General features: G+C 40.5%; 1 protein-coding gene across 2 annotated transcripts in view; it reads left to right on the forward strand.

Moving 5' to 3' along the window:
- Positions 1-18,337, forward strand: part of LOC124136919 (sodium/glucose cotransporter 4-like) — a 34,295-nt gene extending 15,958 nt beyond the window's left edge. For both annotated transcript variants that reach the window (XM_046502984.2, XM_048402503.1), the window contains exons 6-16: positions 471-575; positions 1,551-1,656; positions 4,560-4,640; positions 4,970-5,178; positions 5,901-6,036; positions 7,021-7,128; positions 7,927-8,077; positions 9,456-9,624; positions 12,464-12,679; positions 14,805-14,931; positions 16,452-18,337. In XM_046502984.2, coding sequence (XP_046358940.2) covers positions 471-575; positions 1,551-1,656; positions 4,560-4,640; positions 4,970-5,178; positions 5,901-6,036; positions 7,021-7,128; positions 7,927-8,077; positions 9,456-9,624; positions 12,464-12,679; positions 14,805-14,931; positions 16,452-16,663 — 1,620 coding nt within the window. In that variant the 3' untranslated portion in view covers positions 16,664-18,337. The remainder of the gene's footprint in view (positions 1-470; positions 576-1,550; positions 1,657-4,559; positions 4,641-4,969; positions 5,179-5,900; positions 6,037-7,020; positions 7,129-7,926; positions 8,078-9,455; positions 9,625-12,463; positions 12,680-14,804; positions 14,932-16,451) is intronic.
- The last annotated feature ends 2,060 nt before the right edge of the window (positions 18,338-20,397 follow it).

The raw sequence follows: 20,397 nt of genomic DNA on the forward strand, positions 1-20,397 counted from the left end.
GGTCCAACAACAAAACCCTGTCTCAGTTGGGGGAGGGGGGTGTCTACAACTTGCAACATTTGGTTTACAAAAGGGGGAGTCAGGGGGAATCCGGATCCCCTGGACCCCCTCTGGAACCGCCTATGTACCATATTCGTCTTATTTCAACAGTAAGAAAATAGTGATCTTACCATCCATCCCCCTATGGTCTCAAAGTCCAAATAGGTCCTCAACACGCCACGCTTGTAGCAACAGTTAATTAAAATAAAGTTCTGGCGATAACAATGTGTGAACTGTTTGATTGCGTGTACATCGCTGGCGTGCATGTACCAGGCGATGTTACTGACAGGCCACCGTAGCTAAATGATATATGTAATTTCTTCAATAATTCTTGTGTAAAACGTATGGATAATACATAGTGTTTAGCTTCAGCTGCTAATGGAGTCACATATGAACACATAGTTGTCATCACCCACACATGCCCATTACAGGTTTACACTTTACCGGAGTATTTGATGCGGCGCTTTGGAGGTCAACGACTACAGGTGTACATGGCGGTGTTGTCTCTGATCATCTATGTGTTTACAAAAATATCAGTAAGTACCAAATGACACTCATGACTGAACAATAAACATGCCTGAAGTATTAAGATGGCTGAACATGAAAATGGCTACGAATATACATGTTGGCGTATAGGTTGCTGTTGGGTAGTAACGGATATTAATTGGCCCAAAAACAGTAAAGCAACAATAAACTAAAGGCCCAGTCCATATACGGTCATTTGTCATTGTTTTAATGTAAAAGGCTGATAACGTGTATGACACACTAGCCTCGTGTACATTTAGGCTAACATAAGTGCACTACAGACGCTTTCTTTATCTGTAGGTTGACACGAGTGCATTATGAATTACTTTCTTTATCTGTAGGCTGGCGAGAGTGCATTATGAATGACTTCCTTTATCTGTAGGCTGACGAGAGTGCATCATACATTACTTCCTTTATCTGTAGGCTCACGTGAGTGCATTACAATGACTTCCTCTATTTGTGGGCTGACGTGAGTGCATTATCAATGACTTCCTTTATCTGTAGGCTGACACGAGTGCATTACAATGACTTCCTTTATCTGTAGGCTGACACGAGTGCATTACAATGACTTCCTTTACCTGTAGGTTGACGTGAGTGCATTACAATGACTTCCTTTATCTGTAGGTTGACGTGAGTGCATTATCAATGACTTCCTTTATCTGTAGGCTGACGTGAGTGCATTACAATGACTTCTTTATCTGTAGGCTGACGTGAGTGCATTACAATGACTTCCTCTATCTGTTGGCTGACACGAGTGTATTACAATGACTTCCATTATCTGTAGGTTGACGTGAGTGCATTACAATGACTTCCTTTATCTGTAGGTTGACGTGAGTGCATTACAATGACTTCCTTTATCTGTAGGTTGACGTGAGTGCATTACACATAAATTCCTTTTCTGTAGGCTGACGTGAGTACCTTATAAATTACTTCCTGTATCTCTAGACCAACATGAGTACCTTATAAATTACTTCCGTTATCTGTAGGCTGACATGTATGCTGGCGCCATCTTCATCCAACAAGCTGTCAGGTGGAACATCTACCTCGGAATCCTCGTCCTCCTCGTCATCACCACCATCAACACGGTCTCCGGTAAACACAGATTCAACCAACATCCACTCACAGTGTTCTTACATACAAACCTAAATTATATACTGGTTAATGTAGCACGTCATATCTACAGGTAACATAGCACTAGTTTAGAATGTGTATCCATTCTACAATGAGCAAACGAAACATGAACTTGATCATGTTAGCGAAGACATCTAAACAGAGAAAAAGAAACATTTATATCAGAGTATTGCTGAACGAAATATGTACACAATAGATACAATATTTGAGATAAACATTGTATATGCACTGGACAAATTACGAACTGTTTATAACCATTAGCTATATATGCAAAGGCGTGTTGCAAAGTATCTAATAATCGATTAGTGATTTTATTCTGTCCAAATTAATTAATAAAAAGCCCCAAAGGACACATAATTGATATCATGCTACTTGCTACCAAAGTATCATTTTAGATTTTCTTCGCCAGAACCTGAAATTGTTCTTCTATCTACCAAAAATCAAACCCCTGGACACAACAAGGCCGTCAAACAATGAGAAATACCAGTCTCAACCAGTCATCACTTAAGACACATTCAAATCACTTGATATTTCGCTTTCTATTTCGCAATATCTATACGTAAAACATACACAGTTTTAATCAATTGTCTGGGCTTGTGAATGATAATCAATGCGAGTAATGTAATACACCCTAACAAAATAAAAAAGCACGTTACTGGAGAGCTTGTAATTTTCGGTGATACATCGGGAGATACAGTAACGGTTACTAATAATCACAGTGAAAGACTTCTTACCTCTTTGATTCCACGACGAGTGATCAAATGTTCAACTTGGAACAGTCCAGGTAGAGCAGATCTTGGTCGATCTTTCGTTAATGCCCTTCCAATAAGAGTTCTCTCGTGCACGTCCATCGTCTTATACCGTCAGCTGTTAATCACCAAACTCACAAGTACGTGTGTTCGTTGGTCACGAAAAAGGGATGTGTTTCTCGGTTGACATTCTATGTGCTCGTAACAGAATAACAGACAGTAGATAGATATGACGTTCATCACTGAGTCGAATATATCGCGCCGTATTTGTGTCTGAAGGCACACACGGCTGTCATTATTTACGCCCAAATGTCTGCCAAAAATTCATTTATTAACCAAAACCATGGAGTCAGAAGAGGAGGAACAGCATAGACTGAAGTATTTTATATTCAGAATCAATTCATCCTAAGCATTTATGTTTATAAACTATAAACTAGGTTTGTTTGTTTGTTGTTTAACGCCGCTCTCAGCAATATTCCAGCTATATGACGGCGGTCTGCAAAATAATCGTGACTGGACTAGACAGTCCAGTGATTGACATCATGAGCATCGATCCACGCAGTTGGGATCGATGACATGTAACAACCAAGCCAGCGAGCCTGACCACCCGATCTCGTTAGTCGCCTTTTACGACAAGCATAGATGCTGCCTTTTACGGCAAGTATGGGTTGCTGAAGACCTATTCTACCCTGGAATCTTCACGGGTCCTATAATAAAACCTAACGAGGGACGTATCAAACCCCATGTACCCCTTGTGATCATGCTACAACGAATTTATCTTACCGACATGTTTTAATGTTACATTGTAAAAGTATTAACACAAATAGATAGAAAACGACTGTTCGATTGAGCTGAGGTTAACTAGTGCTATGTCATTTGACTCCCATTGACTCGGAAAAAGCGTGCGGCTTTTCATTTTGAAGAGGGGTATAAAGGATTTATTCTTCCTCTAAGAAATCCACGTGCAGCCTGTATTGCTCGTGGCGGGGTATCAGAGATTTAGTCCCTCGCTGAAGTTTATTACCCTCCAAGGCGGGTCAAACAGTATTTGATCAAGATCATGTCGACCAATCAGATCTCATCATTCTGACATGGATGTATGATGAAGAATATTGCTTTAAACTGAAACAGAGAACACACATACGGATACCGGAGATGAACGAGCGTAGATTCAAATAGCTCTATGAAATAGTGATGCTATGAAATGCTGTATCTTCTTCTGTAAATGCGATAGATGGCGCCAAAAGTAGCCAACATTGCATGATTCCCTCATCTGCATTGCATAGCCATGTATTTGAAACGTAAACGTGCATGGTATTCAGTTATGAAAAAAACTACCATGCTAAAGAACAGACACAATAGAATGTGACTTAAAGCTACGTGATATTGTATTCTACTCAACAATAGCGGTTTCAGACAGGTTTTCTCCGCGTCCTTTGTGGTCATAGGGGTCCCCTTTCGAGGAAGACAACCGTATTGGTGGCCACGATTCTTACACATGGCAGAGTGAAGCGGCGTGGGTTGAGGCCAATATTTTGAGTAGGTCATCGATTTGAAGTAACGAAAGGCCTATTTCCTCGATGTATATACTCAAACATAACATAGATTGTCAATGCAAGAGAATATCCAGTTCAGTTTATCCACCGAAACTGATTCCATTTGGTGTAAGGGGCAAAATTATATGAATGGACCACTGAAAATCAGCGATGAGAGCAACAAGGGTAAGGATGACCTGCCCTACCGGTAGTATCCGCAATTCACACAATTAATGTTCATAAAAAAATAAGTATCTATTGCCTGACGCCGCACAGAAGTACACCTGTCATGCAACGTTGGCCTGGAAACAAACCAGACATTTCAAGTGACTGAGAAACCGGAAAATCCAGTGACACGATAGCGTATTTACTGATTTTGTTGAAACTAATAAAAACCATGTTAATTTTGAATTACATCTGGTGTGTACAAGTGTGGAGATCCTGCTGCTAACAAGTAAAGAAATGCAACGACTAGTTATTGAAAGAGTATTTCACAACTATTTCGTAAGACTATTGATAAATGCATAGTAACACACCATCACCTATTGACACACTCACTCACTGTCAAGCCATGTTTCAGGTGGTTTGAAGGCCGTCATCTACACAGACACACTACAGACAATCATCATGGTCGCTGGGGCGTTTATACTCATGGGGATCAGTAAGTGTGTTTTCTGACATTGATTAACTCTGTGTCATTCAGATTCGGGTTTCATTATAGTAAAAGTATCATTGACGAACATATTCCTTCTGGTGTTTAAATATTAATTATGTATTTTGATGTGATAGATTGACAGTTGTTACTATTACACAATTATTCATGTATGAGTTTAATTTTTACTTGTTTCCATATACATTTTTAGACATTTTTTTCTGAAAATGAATCGGTATCTTTTTAATCGTTTGGAAAATATGCTGTGAAATCACAACCACCATGTATTGCGTGCGTGTTCGTCGTTGAGCACATGACCGCAATTCTTTCAATTTTAGGTTTTGCTAAGGTCGGCGGGTTGGAATCTGTGTATGAAAAATACTTCCAAGCCATTCCAGAGAAAGGCATAAACGGAAGTGACGTGTGTGGTCTACCACCTAACGATGCCTTCCATTTGCTGCGGGATGCGTCAACGGGTGATCTCCCCTGGCCGGGGAACGTCTTTGGAATAACGATTCTAAGTGCTTGGTACTTCTGCTCAGATCAAGTAAGTGAGGCAGCTTGTTTTAACGTCAGACACAGCTACTTGCGATCCACAACTGGGGCAATAGGGCATCCGTTGACGTAAACAGTACCTGAACAAAGATGTATTCAGTCAACCAACGATGCAAGACTAGGTTTACAATGAGCAAATAAACTGGGGAGTAAAAGAAAGTGTCTTGAGTTTATGTTTAATATAGCGAAAAAATTGAAAGAAATGTTAAATTTTATTATGTCTATTTAACCACCAATCATTCCGGCTACAGGTTATAAAAAGTACTCCGGGTAATTTTGTGTGAAAATATATTGGTTCAATGGTGACTGGGGTAAGGTATGTATTTGCAACCACGTGACCGCGACCATTTTTAAATGTACGTTTGTGACGAAATCTACATAGCGAAAGCGTCAAATTCAGCAGGTGACCGGTTCATACAGACTAGTTCATACAAGCCGGTTCATTCAGACCGGTTCATACAAACTTGTTCATAAAGACTGGTTCTCGGCGATGTGTGCGGTGTTCCTTTTGCGACTGCTCACAATGCAACAGAAATTGTGGCCCCGGTTTGACGTCTCATATACTTTGAAAACAGTTAAACTGTTTGTTTTTTGAGGCAGCAACCGAACCACGATAAACTTAATGTTTGCATACTGCTGTCAAGTAATTGCAATGGGTATCCTAATAAAAGGTCAGACAATGTGAAGTGCACTGTAACAGTGGTTGTGCTGCAGGTGCTGGTCCAGCGTTCCCTGGCAGCCAAGAACATGCACCATGTCAAGGGGGGCTCCATCATGGCGGCGTACCTCAAGGTCATACCACTGTTCACCACAGTCTTCCCTGGCATGATCAGCAGGATTCTCTATCCAGGTAATTCACTTTCCAGTTATTCACTCTCCAGATAATTCACTATCCAGGTATCTCTCTTCTCTATCTCTAACTCTCAACCTGGTAATTCACTATCCAGGTTATTCACTATCCAGGTAATTCACCATCCGGGTAATTCGCTATCCAGCTAGTAATCTATCCAGGTAATTCGCTTTCCAGCTAAAAATTTATCCAGGTTATTCCCTATCCAGCCAATAATCTATCAAGGCACTTCACTATCCAGGTAATTCTCTATCCAGGTAATTCACTATCCAAGTAATTTTTTATCCAGGTAATTCTCTATTCAGGTAATTCACTATCCAGGTAATTAACTATCCAGGTAATTCGCTATCCAGCTAATAATATATATTCAGGTAATTCACTATCCAGGTAATTCGCTATCTAGCTAAAAATATATCCTGGTATTTCGCTATCAAGCTAATAATCTATTCGGGCACTTCACTATCCAGGTAATTCTCTATTCGGGTAATTTACCATCCAGGGAAGTCACCACTTTGGTAATTTCTTAACCTGGTAATTCACTGTCCAGGTAATTCACTATCAATGTAACTCTCTATTCAGGTTATTCACCTTCCAGGTATTTCACTATCGAGGTAATTCACTACCCAATGTCAATGTCCAAGTAACAATAAGTATACCCGAAAAAAAGCAAATGCTTCTGTGGCAATTGATTGCATGCAAATCTTTTCCTGCATTTATGTCTCCATAATGGGTGCACAATTTGTCTAAAACTGTGTAATAACTCTCTATCAAAGTATTGCTCTATCCAGGTAATCAACTATCAAGATAATTCTTTATCCAGGTAATGATAATTCACAGGGATGTGCCAAGGGGATTATCTATACGGGTAATTTTGTATGCTATGCTCATTATTGTTAAAATAGTAACACGAACACTTCTCTGCGTCTCAATAACAGGTGAAGGGACGTATACCCAAACACACGTGGTATATTCATTGTGTTTCAGACCAGGTAGCGTGTGTTGACCCCGACACCTGCTGGGCGGTGTGTGAGAACAGGGCCGGCTGCACCAACATCGCCTACCCCAAACTTGTCATCGAGCTCATGCCGGAAGGTACATCACGCTCTTGCCCTTCTATAAACATGTACATGCCATCATCTCTCGTAAACATGTGCATGTCGATAGTCACAGGCTGTCCCGCATTATACTATAGAATAAATTGACAGAAGTGAGTGGGTATGGTTTTACGCCGCTTTTAGTAATACCACGGCGCGGGACACCAGAAATGGGCTTGACACATTGTACCCATGTGTGGAATCGAACCATGGTCTTCGGCGTGACGAGCGAACACTTTTACCACTAGGTTACCCGATTGCCCCATGGACAGAAGGATACACTGTAGATGTCATGATGAAAATATTCCATTTAACTATTTTATTCAATTATTCATTATTAATTTCATATTTTCGATTTTAGATGTTCAAAATCAATTTTAGATCACACATTAATGTAGTTATATCTAAATATCAGTTTGTTCCTCGATGTAACTAGCTGATCACATCGATGTGTATAGAATTACCGTGTTCTGTAACCATTTGGCCGTTACTGTAGTGGCTAAAAGAGATAGATTAAAGGATTGAATTAAAATACTCAAACACGATTACATAGAAACATAGGTTATCTTATAGATACAGTAAAACCTCGCAAATATGAGACCAGTGAAAATGCATCTAGTTATCCGTGGTGACGAGATTAAGTGCTTAAAATCATCCTACTGGACCCTGAACATAAATCTCCTCTTCACCTTTATATTTATTACTTTCTCTATCTCGTAGTCTGGATATCTCAAAAGTTTCAGAGATTTGTCACATCATTTACTTTGATGATAGGAAGATGTTCATATCACCGCAGGTCTGAAAGGTCTGATGTTAGCGTCGATGATGGCTGCGCTCATGTCGTCGCTGACGTCGGTGTTCAACAGTGCCAGCACCATCTTTACTATCGATATCTGGAAGAGGATTCGGCCTAAGGCCGCGGACTCCGAGTTGCTCGTGGTTGGCAGGTAGGTGACGATAGCGTCCACAACGGAGGAGAGTGTAGCCATTGCCGTAGCGGGGATCGTAGCCGTAGCCGAAGCAGGGACCGTAGCAGTCGTAGCGGTAATCGTGCAAGTTTCCGTAGCGGTGATCGTACAAGTAGCCGTAGCAGTAGCCACAGCTGTGATAGTAGCAGTAGATGTATCGGTGGTCGTAGCAGTAGCCGTAGCGGTTATCGTAGCGGTAATTGTAGCAGCTGCCGTAGTGGTTATCGTAGCAGTAGCCGTGGCGGTTAACGTAGCAGTAGCCGTGGCGTTTATCGTAGCAGTAGCCGTACCGGTTATCGTGGCAGTTATCGTAGCAGTAGCCAATCTCTCATGACGTACACGTCATGTCTATGTTTAAGTCAATACAAACGTAGATTTCTCGTTGGTTTGAAAGTGTCTTTTAGTGAGGGATGGAGTAAGCGAATGATGTTTTCACGTTGCAATATTCAGCATAATGTTACGGCGATCACGGGGCAGGTAAATTAGGGGTTTACAACACGGGCAACGACCCGATCATCTATTATGGAGGGTCACAAAATGGCAGTTTCTTGCCAGGATGCAAAAACAAACGTTTATTGTTCACATGTTTATAATATTTCTTCGATTTTCATAATAAATTACGTCAAACCAATACCCTACATACCCAAGAATATGTGCCATGCGTATCACACGATAGATAAATATAGGACGTGTGATGTCAAAGTCCTCTGCGTTACCGTGGTTCAACTATTCAATAAATGTTCCTCTGGACTCACGTGTTCATGGTGATATAATTTACCATTTTTAAAGCATTGGGGAAAATAAGATATATGGATGAACAACTTCTTTATCACAATTAGGTGCGACGTTTCGGTGTAGGTTCTAACACCGTTATCAAGCAAGTTATCACACCGGTATCACTTTCTTGGTAACGGGTTTAGAACCTACATCGAAACGTCGCTTGTAATTGTAATAAAGAAGTTGTTTATCTATATGTATAATCTTTACTTAATACTCCAATTCCTAAATGCCACTCAGAGAAGTCCTTAGAAAGACAGTTATAACTACGTTTATAACTATGTTATAACTAGGTCAAACGATTGCTTCCACTTGTATGTGCAATTCCCCACTTTCTGTGAAAAAAACATCAGTGATCGATGAAATGTGTATAATGTAGGAAACAATCGTTCCACGGATATCATAACAATCAAAATGTTAATAATATGTATGTATATGCAAATTACCTGTAGTGTAAATAAACACATACCTTCATGGCTAACGTTAACGTTATTAACCATACGTACATGATATGTAAAATGAGTTCAAAGTTCTACTACACTAGAGTCACCATGCCAACACTGTATTGGTCCTATTGCAGGGTGTTTATTCTGGTTCTGGTGGGCCTTAGTATACTCTGGATTCCAGTTCTTCAAGCTGCCCAAGGGGGACAACTCTTCAACTACATCCAAGCGGTGACGGGATATTTTGCCCCGCCAGTTCTCTCCCTTTTCCTCTGTGCTATATTATGGGGGAGAACAAATGAAAAGGTAATCGATCTATGCAATAATTTATCTCTTAATGTGAAAAACGCCTATATATGATAAATATTGTATTTGCTGAAATTGAACAAATAGTATTTTGGAAAATGAATAGATTGCAAATGATCGTGATCTTACCACCGTTTTCACTGTGATTTTCAATCTACTTTATATAACGTTTAATTAAGAGGTTACCGATGTAAGTGAATCTATCTGACGTCGGAGTAAACTGTTAGTGAGTATGGATTTACTCCGCCTTCGGCAAGGTATTTCATGGAACACCCACATGAAATATGCTGCAATATCAGAGAATGATCTTGAACGTGACGTTAAACCCTATTTCATCTCACCTTTCGAAATCTTAAGATCAAGCAACTTTGTGTACTTGTTATGCACCCAAGACGCTAACGCCACTCTACTTGACTTTGACCGCTTTTTAAAGGTATGTCAAACAAGAACGGTGATGGACATAGATATCTATGTGCATACAGATAACAGATTGAGGTCAGACACAGTCAGTAAACAGCAACACCCTGCATTAAACTAAACAAACAAAGTATTCACGAAAAATAAATAAAAAAGGGTTAAGCTGGCGTATACGTACCGTATAGTATGCAAATAATTAGTTTTGACGAGATCAATATGCTAAAGAAAGACCCGTATATTGAGCGGGAGTAATCATTCGTTTTGTTATACCAAAATACCCTTTTAAGTTTATGAAGCCTTTTAACCATCCTCTGTTTCATTACAGCAAAGATGTATATATCTGTGTAGGTCTTTGATTACACTACCTTAGCTGCGAACCGTGAAATGTTAGTAGACACGCCGTCTTGTAATGTGGAAGACGAGTCAATATTCGTCATGGGAAAAGTCAATACTGATCATATGACGAGGCAATATTCGAGGTCAGTGTCAGTCGCGTGATTTTGGGATTTACATTGAAATATATTGTTTCGTCACGTCTTACGGAATAACCAATGGAATTACCCATGGGGTTAGACATAACCGTGTTATTAACTCTCGTATGTGCTCTAGTGCAATATCTTTTCACGCGCAGCAGTGTATTGTTGACGGTATCGGGACGGCATTGTTGTCGTCATTAAAATCTTATTGTGAGGTAAGGTCGGTACGACGTCACACTGAAAATGACGTCATAGCTGAATATCATTCGACGTGGGTTTTTTAGACGGCGGTCAAGATCAGTGCACTTTTCTATAGGGGAGGTCAAAAGGGATAAGAAATAATGGGTCGTAAAGAAATTAATACACTCCAATGCGTGTCATACTGATTATAAGAAAATCGGGAAATACAAGAATTCTGACACTCGTTTCATAAAATCAGTATCAATGAGGATGCCAATTCCGTACAATTCTGTGAACAGTAACACACATATCCAGATCGTTATCAGTTTATTACTTGTTTTCGTTACATTCTTCTACAGCTACCTTACTTTTTGTCTGTGGGTGAGTTTGGTTTAACGCCGTTTTGAACAGTGTTTCCGTTAAGGGGTGGCACGTGGTCCTGCGCACAGCGCGCAGGTCACAAAATAGGTGAAGTTAATCAACGACGGTCGCGGAGAACAGTTGGATCCATGACCGTGTTTGCCAGCAGTCTTTCTGGGGCTTCGGTCCTACCCTACTCTGAAGCACATCTGAGTAGCATGTGAACCCCCCTTAGGCAATTGACTGTTCGAAATATGCCTCTGACCCAGTGGTTAATGAGTACCATATTTCAGGATCATATATCGGTAATCCTGTAAGTCTACGAGCTGTCTAGAGTTTTTCAAGTTTGTCCTTTAATAATAATCAGCAACCATCCCCATACCCCACATACCCCACAAGCATATCCAAGATATCCATATCCATATATATTTTGTTTTATTAGTGAGTGAGTGAGTTGGGTTTAACGCCGCTTTTAACATTATTCCAGTTATATCGTGGCGTGTCAGCTTAATGTGGGAGGAAAGCCCGAAATGATGCAGGTCTCAGACGTTTACCACTTCGGTGAAACCCACGAGCACGGGTATGGTGCTGACAAACCTAGAAACATAATTGGCGCGAACCGGGATTCGAACCCACAATCATAGGTTTCTGGCGTGTCCAAGGGACGCAACTCTGCACAGCGAATCGCGGCGCCTTAGACGACTGGGCCACCCGTGCCCCCTTTTGTTTTATTAAGGTAGACTTTAATTTTCCAGGTTCGCCTGATTATGGTTGTAGGTTTTTCACCACCAATCTGTGTTCGTGGGCGTCAGTAATGTGGTAAACGTCTCAGATCTGCATCACATTCCTACCGAGCTGACATACCGTGATGAAATACTGTTCAAAGCAGGGTTAAACCTAACTCACTCACTCACATTCAATAAAGAAAATAACATTTAGCGTCTGAAATAAGGTTCTGCATTTACTGACAGCATTCAGTCATTGTTGTAAACAGGTTAGTTCAATGCAGATGATACGCTTTATCGCGATAGGATATGTAACTCGATAGTAGTTTCTATCGTTGTGTATGGATAAAGACGTCACAACACGAAACACACCAAGGAACCATGATTCAACGAATCGCGATGAAGTGAATCTTTGCGTCGTTAACTCATCAATGAGGAATGTGCAAAATACAAAAGTCTTGAAAAATACTTCAAAGCAAATCAACATAGATAGTGAAGTTTAAATTAAAAAACAATTGAATTTTAACCAATAAGTTTATTATGACGTAACTGAAAAATCAATATTATAAAAATATATTTATATCTTATTTCGGCATTGAACGCTTTGCCATTTGGGGGTTTAGACCCCATAAACTAAGCTGCAAAACAAAGAAATCTTACATTAGTGTTGTTGTAACATAGGGTGCATTCTGGGGGATGATGATCGGCTTGGTAATTGGTCTGGTCAGAATGGGTCTGGACTTCGGCTACGGAACCCCAGGGTGTGGAGAGGTGGATGATCGTCCTGTCATCATCTCCAAAGTCCACTTCCTCCATTTTACCATCCTCCTCTTTGTCGTCAGCATGGTCGCCACCATCGTCATCTCCATCCTCACTGAAGCACAGAAGCCGTCACATGTGAGTAATTCAGCCCTGCTGGGAATGTTCTTTCCCGTATCTAAGTGCCCTGTCGACATGACTTTGGGCATCATCCCGAGGCAAGGGCGTCAACTGACTCTAAAAGTCCAGTTTCCACCCTTGCCGAACTAGGCCCTCCAGGCTAGATCATAGCGCCACCAGTGGCTATTACGAGTTATGCCCCTTCTATGTTCCGCGGCGGCGTCCAGTCAAGACGATCTGCTCGATAGTCAAGATCTGTATTGTTATTAAACGGGCCTTACCCCGCGAATTGCATCAAATCACGTGCGTACCTTAATAAAAACATGAACGAAATTTGCAAAATATCTGTCTACGCCTTGTTGACAGTACATATGCTTTTGAAATCCTGCGGTCGACCGAAATCTTTACGTTGTCGTTTACGAACTTGATGTCCAGTTCGTTACGCGATTTTGATTGGACTATGCATAGACCTGTTAGTCCAGCCAGAATGTAACTCAATAATTCCCGCCTATTTCGGCAAGGGTGGAAACTGACCCTTAACAGTCAGCTAACTTCCTTGCCTCGGGAAGATGGTCTTTGGGTCATGTATGTCTGTTCTGTATTGGTCACACAGACACATAAAAGGAAACAGTAGATGGACGTTGTTTAACGTCCATCTGTGGTATGTTTTCACAAAAAAACATCGCTCACAACGAAAAAGACCATGTCACTTCACGGACACACATTATGCATTTCTAGTTGGAATGAAAGTCATGCACTACACACCGCGGTCCTATAACTCATCTGTTGTTTTAATTCATTGCATAATATTTTTCTCTAACAACAAAAAGCATCATTTCACGTAACAGAAACACATTAACATGAATTAGAGTTGGAATGAAAGTCATGTACTGAACACAAAGGTCCTATATCTCATCTAGTGTCTTGATTCACTGCATTAAAGAAGTAACTGTATCTTTAGGACATTTAGTGCCTGGACCCAAAACACAACGTTTTTGTTTGTTTGTTTGTTTGTTTGTTTGTTTGTTTGTTTGAATTTTAAAGAACATCCATTTGATGCCCATCATTTGTTGTTCAACCAAGAAAACAGCGTTATCACTATCCCCTGCCATGGGGCACATTAGAATTTTGTTTATTCATATGGTAGTGAATATATACTATAAAAAGAGCCTTAAGAAGAGATAGGCACTTGGGCCGCTCTATGTCATGAAACAAAATGATTAAATGTGAAATTAATGCACACAAAATGCCCCTTCTCTGGCAACAATAACTCAGTCTTGATAGGTATCTCTAAGATAAGCTAACTTCAGTAGTATCTGAGAAAACCTGTCCCAATTGCACACGCTATGCACCAAGAAAAACAACTGTAAAAAAAACTACGAGACAAATTTTCAAACTCAATCTTGACAATATCTCTTTCTTTCAAGTACATTCAGTAGTTTCTGAGGAAACCTGTCCCTATATCACACTGTATCCACCAAGTTTAATAACACGGAGCAAGGGAAATGGCTCCCTAACAAATAATTTACGGAATATCCAATGGGCTCGATCTCAGTCTTGACAAATGTCCCTCAGATAAGCATGCAAACTTTCATTCAAGAAAATTCAGTAGTTTCTGAAAAACCATTCCCAATTTAACGTAGTGTACACCAAGTTGAAAAGGGCCATAACTCTATAAAAAATGAGTTTACGGCACCAATTTTCAAACTGATCTGTGTGTAAGATTTCATTTCTCTAACTTATAGAGTTTTGAGAAAAGGGCGGACGTTAGGAGTTAGTGGCGAGAGGTAATGATACTTTGCAAGAGAGCGTACTTTCTGTATTGAATCTTTGACCTTCATTTTCGAAGTTCATTGACCTCTGTTACTACCATCCATCACCAGCGACACTTACAACGCATGGTTTCGGGAAGTTCAAGGGTAATATTATAAATAAAATATAACCGAAATTTGGGTCAATTCCTGTAATTTGATAATAGCCTTATTTTGGACTATGTGGTTTGAGAAGGGAATGCAGTTCAAACCCCTTTGTCTTCGCCTATCCTGCACCCAAAAGTTAACGCCAATGTAATGGAGTTCAATATATGAGATATCTTGTTGTGAAACCTTCATTCCTTTTCACACTGACTCGTGTTTTGTGGCAGAGTGTCCGCCTCACATGGTGGACCAGACACGACCAGGAAGACAGAGAAGAGTTCCCGGAGGAACGAGCACGTAGGGAGAAGGGCCAAGCTCAGAGGAAGGAGGATATGGCTAAACGCAAGCCTGTGGGTAAGGATGTGTACATCAGCGCCATCTTGGCGAATGTCCATGTTCATTAGAAAATTCCAATTTGGAATTGCATGAGGTTTCTCTACTACTTTGTAATGAATGTATCGACTGGTATTTCAAGTTGGAACCTTCATGTTGTTTGATGGTTGGCTTGCTTGTTTAACGCCGCACTCAGAAATATTCCAGCTGTAAATAATCGAATATGGACCAGACAATCCAGTGATTGACATCATGAGCATCGATCCACGCAATAGAGATACCTTGACATGACTAAACCAAATCAGCGAGCCTGACCACCCGATCCCGTTAAGTGCCTCATACGACAAGCATAGTCGGCATTTACGGCAAGCATGGGTTGCTGAAGACCTATTCTACCCCGGATCTTCACGGGTCGGTACCTTCATGTAAAGTAATCAGGTGTAATGTAATACACAGCGACAGGAACTATTAGGATATTTTTTATACATCTAAGATGTAAGAACGACGTGTAACATCTGACTTTGGCGGTTCGAAATGGAAAGGATTCATAACATTATGTCTATAAAATGTATGTTAGTAAAGAGTAATTTTACATGAGACCACGCTGGTTCCTATTTCAAGCCTTACTTTAGATGCTTTACCTTGCCGGAAACAGTGACAAGGTATGTCTGCATCATCAGCTTTGTGGTTAGCTGGATGCATCAGACAGAGCGTGTAATCAGGCAGAAAATCTGTTTTTGAATTATTTGACTCAAACTTCCCAGAAATACCAATTGAAATGGGGGGAGTCATTTGAGCCTGGGGAGTTACCTGAGCCTACGACGGGGGAGTCGTTTGGACCTACGGGGAGTCATCTGAGCCTAGGCTCAAATAACTCTAGAGTCGTCTGGGCCTGGGGAGTCATTTGAGGCTCCTACACCGGACCCAGTCTTCCTTACAAGAAGGACTGAGCTTGGACAAATTGCAAGCTCTATGTTTGATTAAGTCGGTCAAAACCTTGGTTGTATGGCTGTAAACTCACACAGATTATCAGTCGAATGGTTACCCTTATCACAAAGAGGCAATGTCTCAGTTTTACACGGGACACTTATTTCAACGTCTAGTCCAAGACTGGAAATTGGCCCCATACCGTGGCGCTTCGCCCCACTTCCAGGACGACATCATGGAGATCTCATAGTGTGTAATCATCGGTAGATTGTCCACCGTTATGAGGGCTCCTAGTCATTTTGAATTTACGTTAACATGAACAAACACCATTGTAATCAGTACTTGCCATCGTTTACAGATATGAGGGCAGACACGTTAACATGTACAAACACTATTGTATTCAGTACTCGCCATCGTTAACAGATGTGAGGGCAGACACGTTAACATGTACAGACACTATTGTATTCGGTTATCACCTTCCTTCACATGTGAAAGGGTAGATACGTTAACATGAACAAACAATATAGTAATCAGTACTCGCCATTGTTCACAGATGTGAGGCCAGATACGTTAACACGTACACTATTGTATTCGGTTATCACCTTCGTTCACAGATGTGGCATCCTTGCCTCAGTGGCGCCGTATCATGTACTTGGTATGCGGGTATGAACCCCCCAAGGCGGAGGAGATCTCGGAAGAGGAGGAGGAAAAACAGAGGAAGGTCTTGACTTCTATAGAGGAGACACCCAAGTGGAGAATGTTCGTCAACGTCAACGCCATCGTGTTGATGACAATTGGAATATTTCTATGGGGGTTTTTCGGCTAAATTATTTGTGCTTTCATTAGGGTGTTTCTTTTTGCACATATTCTCGAGATGGCATGTTTATCTATTATTGCTACCTGCATCAATACACATTACGTATTCGTACAATGAAGGTTCCGTTAGTGTACTGTTGCTTGTCATACTTTAAATACATTTATTCAAGTAATATAATTATTTCATTATACTGTAACGCATGTCTTTTTTAACTAATTTAAACGCCATTTCACCTACTAATGGAGCTCTGACGCCAGTGAAGTTCTATTGGAAGAAGAAAAAATCTTAAGCTCTATGTAATTTATTCCTATAATGTACAAATTCATTCCACTGCAACGCACGTCTCTTTAAAACTTTCTTAAACGCCATTTCACACTGGAACTTCACTGTCGTCAGAGTGCTTTTAGTTTGAGGTTTTAATAGAGACATTCACTATTGATCTGTAATATATTGAGCTGAGTCGGCTCTCACACACATGAGTGTCAGGCTGAGATGGCCTCCGAAATTACACTGAATACTTGGAATGAAATTAGAATACACATTGACATGAACTGGTTGTGTGGAGGGGCAACAATAGTATGCACATTGACATGAACTGGCAGTGTAGAGGACAACTTAGAATATACATTGACATGAACTGGCTGTGTAGAGGACAACTTAGAATATACATTGACATGAACTGGCTGTGTAGAGGACAACTTAGAATATACATTGACATGAACTGGCTGTGTAGAGGACAACTTAGAATATACATTGACATGAACTGGCCGTGTAGAGGACAACTTAGAATATACATTGACATGAACTGGCTGTGTAGAGGACAACTTAGAATATACATTGACATGAACTGGCCGTGTAGAGGACAACTTAGAATATACATTGACATGAACTGGCTGTGTAGAGGACAACTTAGAATATACATTGACATGAACTGGCCGTGTAGAGGACAACTTAGAATATACATTGACATGAACTGGCTGTGTAGAGGACAACTTAGAATATACATTGACATGAACTGGCCGTGTAGAGGACAACTTAGAATATACATTGACATGAACTGGCCGTGTAGAGGACAACTTAGAATATACATTGACATGAACTGGCTGTGTAGTTCAGTTTCCAAAAGACAAAAAGTTCCAGATAACTAGAAAACTAGACACAGGGACGTCTGTGAAGCTATCGGCCACAGCAGGGTATTTTTCGTTTCTTTTTTAAATTTTTGTTGTTTCATTTTTATACAGGGTTGCGCATGATTACAATAATAAGATAAACTTTTAACATGACATTTGACGGTAAATAAGTTATGACACGGGGACCAGAATTGATCAAAGTAGTCGATTCTGGAACTCAAATTGGATGAGCACATTGTAAGTACATATTATTTGTGGAGCCCCCCCCCCTGCAAGATCCGGATAGTTGGTATACGCTCAGTGGATTAATAATGTAAATATGGTAAATATTAAAAATAATTACAATTACGTATTTTGGATCATTTATTGCTGTGACAAAAACCAAGAAGAATGTTGCCTGGTGTTCCTTATTTCAATTTGATCACCACATTTAATCCTTTAATTTGTTCTTTTGTTCTGTGATATACTTTGTCCATCGTATGTGTCATGTGTTTGTAGCATGTTTCATGTAATCAGACATGTATAACAGTTGGTAAATAAAGACATAAGTAAACTCCAGTATTTGTGATTAAATAGTTCAACACATATGCTGGCCAAACAATTTTGGGAATCTTTTGACAAATTTTTTTCTTCTTTTTTTCTGTCACGTTCATCACCAATAACACTTTTTTTTATACAACATGGCCATATTAAGGCTTCGGTAGTGCTGAAATTGACTGGTGATGCTGGTGATTAAAACAAATGTGGTTGAATTCCTGTTCCTGGGTTTGTTTAACTTCATCGCCATACAACAGCTGCCAGCAATGCGGTCACATGTGTGATGTTGGTAATGCACTTGAAGACTCGGCATCTTGTGATAGTCATGACAAAATTGACTTAGAAAAGGGCGGAGATGATAATCCAGTTTCACAATATGTTTCAACGACGACATTTGACAGCTATTGCTGCTGGGTGGCTAAATGAGGGAAATTAGAAGAAGTTGTCCAGAGCATTAATGCAAGCCCTTTTGTATTCACAGTCTGTGTCATAGATTTCAACAAACTGCGTATCAGCTTAATGTTGGAGGAAAGCCTGAAGTGAAACCGGTCCAATGCGTCTACCTCCTTAGTGTAACGCCCAATGCTGCTGAAATGTTATCCATTTTGATTGAAGGATGAATTAGAAGGAAATTACTTTCTCTTAGTGGTGTGTAGCGTTGACGTAACACCCCCCCCCCCCCCCCCCCCCCCCCCCCCCCGATCTAAGTGCAAGCACGGCCATTGTATTCCTAGTTTGAATACCGACGCCTTAAATGTCACAAAAGCTGAAATTATTATTTGTGGTGTTAGGGGGGGGCAATAAGCTCTAACACAGTTTCAGTGAAGAAACGGCTGACTCACTATATCAAGTTCTGATAGCTATCCAAGATCAACGTTTCGAGGACTGTGAAACTTTAATCACGTCAGAGATGGCAAGGCCCCAGAAACGAATAAACAGATAGAGTCAGCAGATTCTTCCAAGGGTGGATGGGAGACGGTCCGGAGCTATGATTCCAATGAACTTGCAGATGTTTCGGACGACGACAGGAAACTAACGAGGGAAGACAATACGGCTGATCGGAAATTACGTCAGAAACGTGGAGGTCAAGCGCCGTATCCAGTCTTGGCCAGTCAGGCTATCAGCAAACTTGACCAGCTTTTTCGTGCCAGGGGCCAGAAGACAAGAGCATGTTTTTCATGCGGTGACGACTCACTTCAGAAGAGACTGTCACAAAAACAACAACGCCTCACACGCGTCAGGTGCAGCTGTGAAGCAGATTCTACTCAGTTCAGGTTTCGTTCCTAAAGTAGAAAAATCCCTTTGGGTGCCTTCTCAGTCAACGGACTGGTCAGGTTTCAGGATTGTTACAACATCTGTAGTCATGGATGTTCCAGACAGGAACAAGAATACGGTATTGAAGTAAGTATATGTTTTGGAAGCAGATAAATGTAAATTAGCGAATTATGTGGTTAAGAAGGAGCCAATTTGTGTTGCAATTCTTGAGAGGTTGTAGGGTTGAAGAATTGTAAACTCATTTTTGTCTGATTTGAGAATACAAGCTAATGTCCTTCTTGGCTTATGCTGAAGTTTTACTAATTTCTGAAGTGATTATATGTTTGTTTGTTTGTTGTTTAACGCCGCACTCAGCAATAGTCCAGATATATGACGGCGGTCTGTAAATAATCGAGTCCGGACCAGACAATCCAGTTATTGACATCATGCGCATCGATCGAAAAATTGGGATACGATGACATGCATCAACCAAGCCAGAAGACCTGCTGAAGACCTGTTCTAATCCGGGATATTCACGGGATGCTGAACTGATTACAATTTCTCATCAGGATATTGTATTTTATAAATCACACATGAATGTTTTTATTGACAAATCTAAAACTGGTGTATACAGAGACGGAGCGTGGCTTGTTATAAGAAGAACGCAATTGAAAATTGTGTCCAGTTGAATGTTTGGAAACCTTGCATGCATTCCGGGACATTCTGATCATTTCATTTTCAGAATTCTCAGCAAATGTATGTCTGGTTGTCTTAATATAAGAAAAGGCAACATCCCCATGGCTTACACTAGACTGAGGGAAC

This window comes from Haliotis rufescens, unplaced genomic scaffold, assembly GCF_023055435.1.
Source record: "Haliotis rufescens isolate VD_foot unplaced genomic scaffold, xgHalRufe1.0.p SCAF_1, whole genome shotgun sequence".
NCBI lineage: Eukaryota > Metazoa > Mollusca > Gastropoda > Lepetellida > Haliotidae > Haliotis > Haliotis rufescens.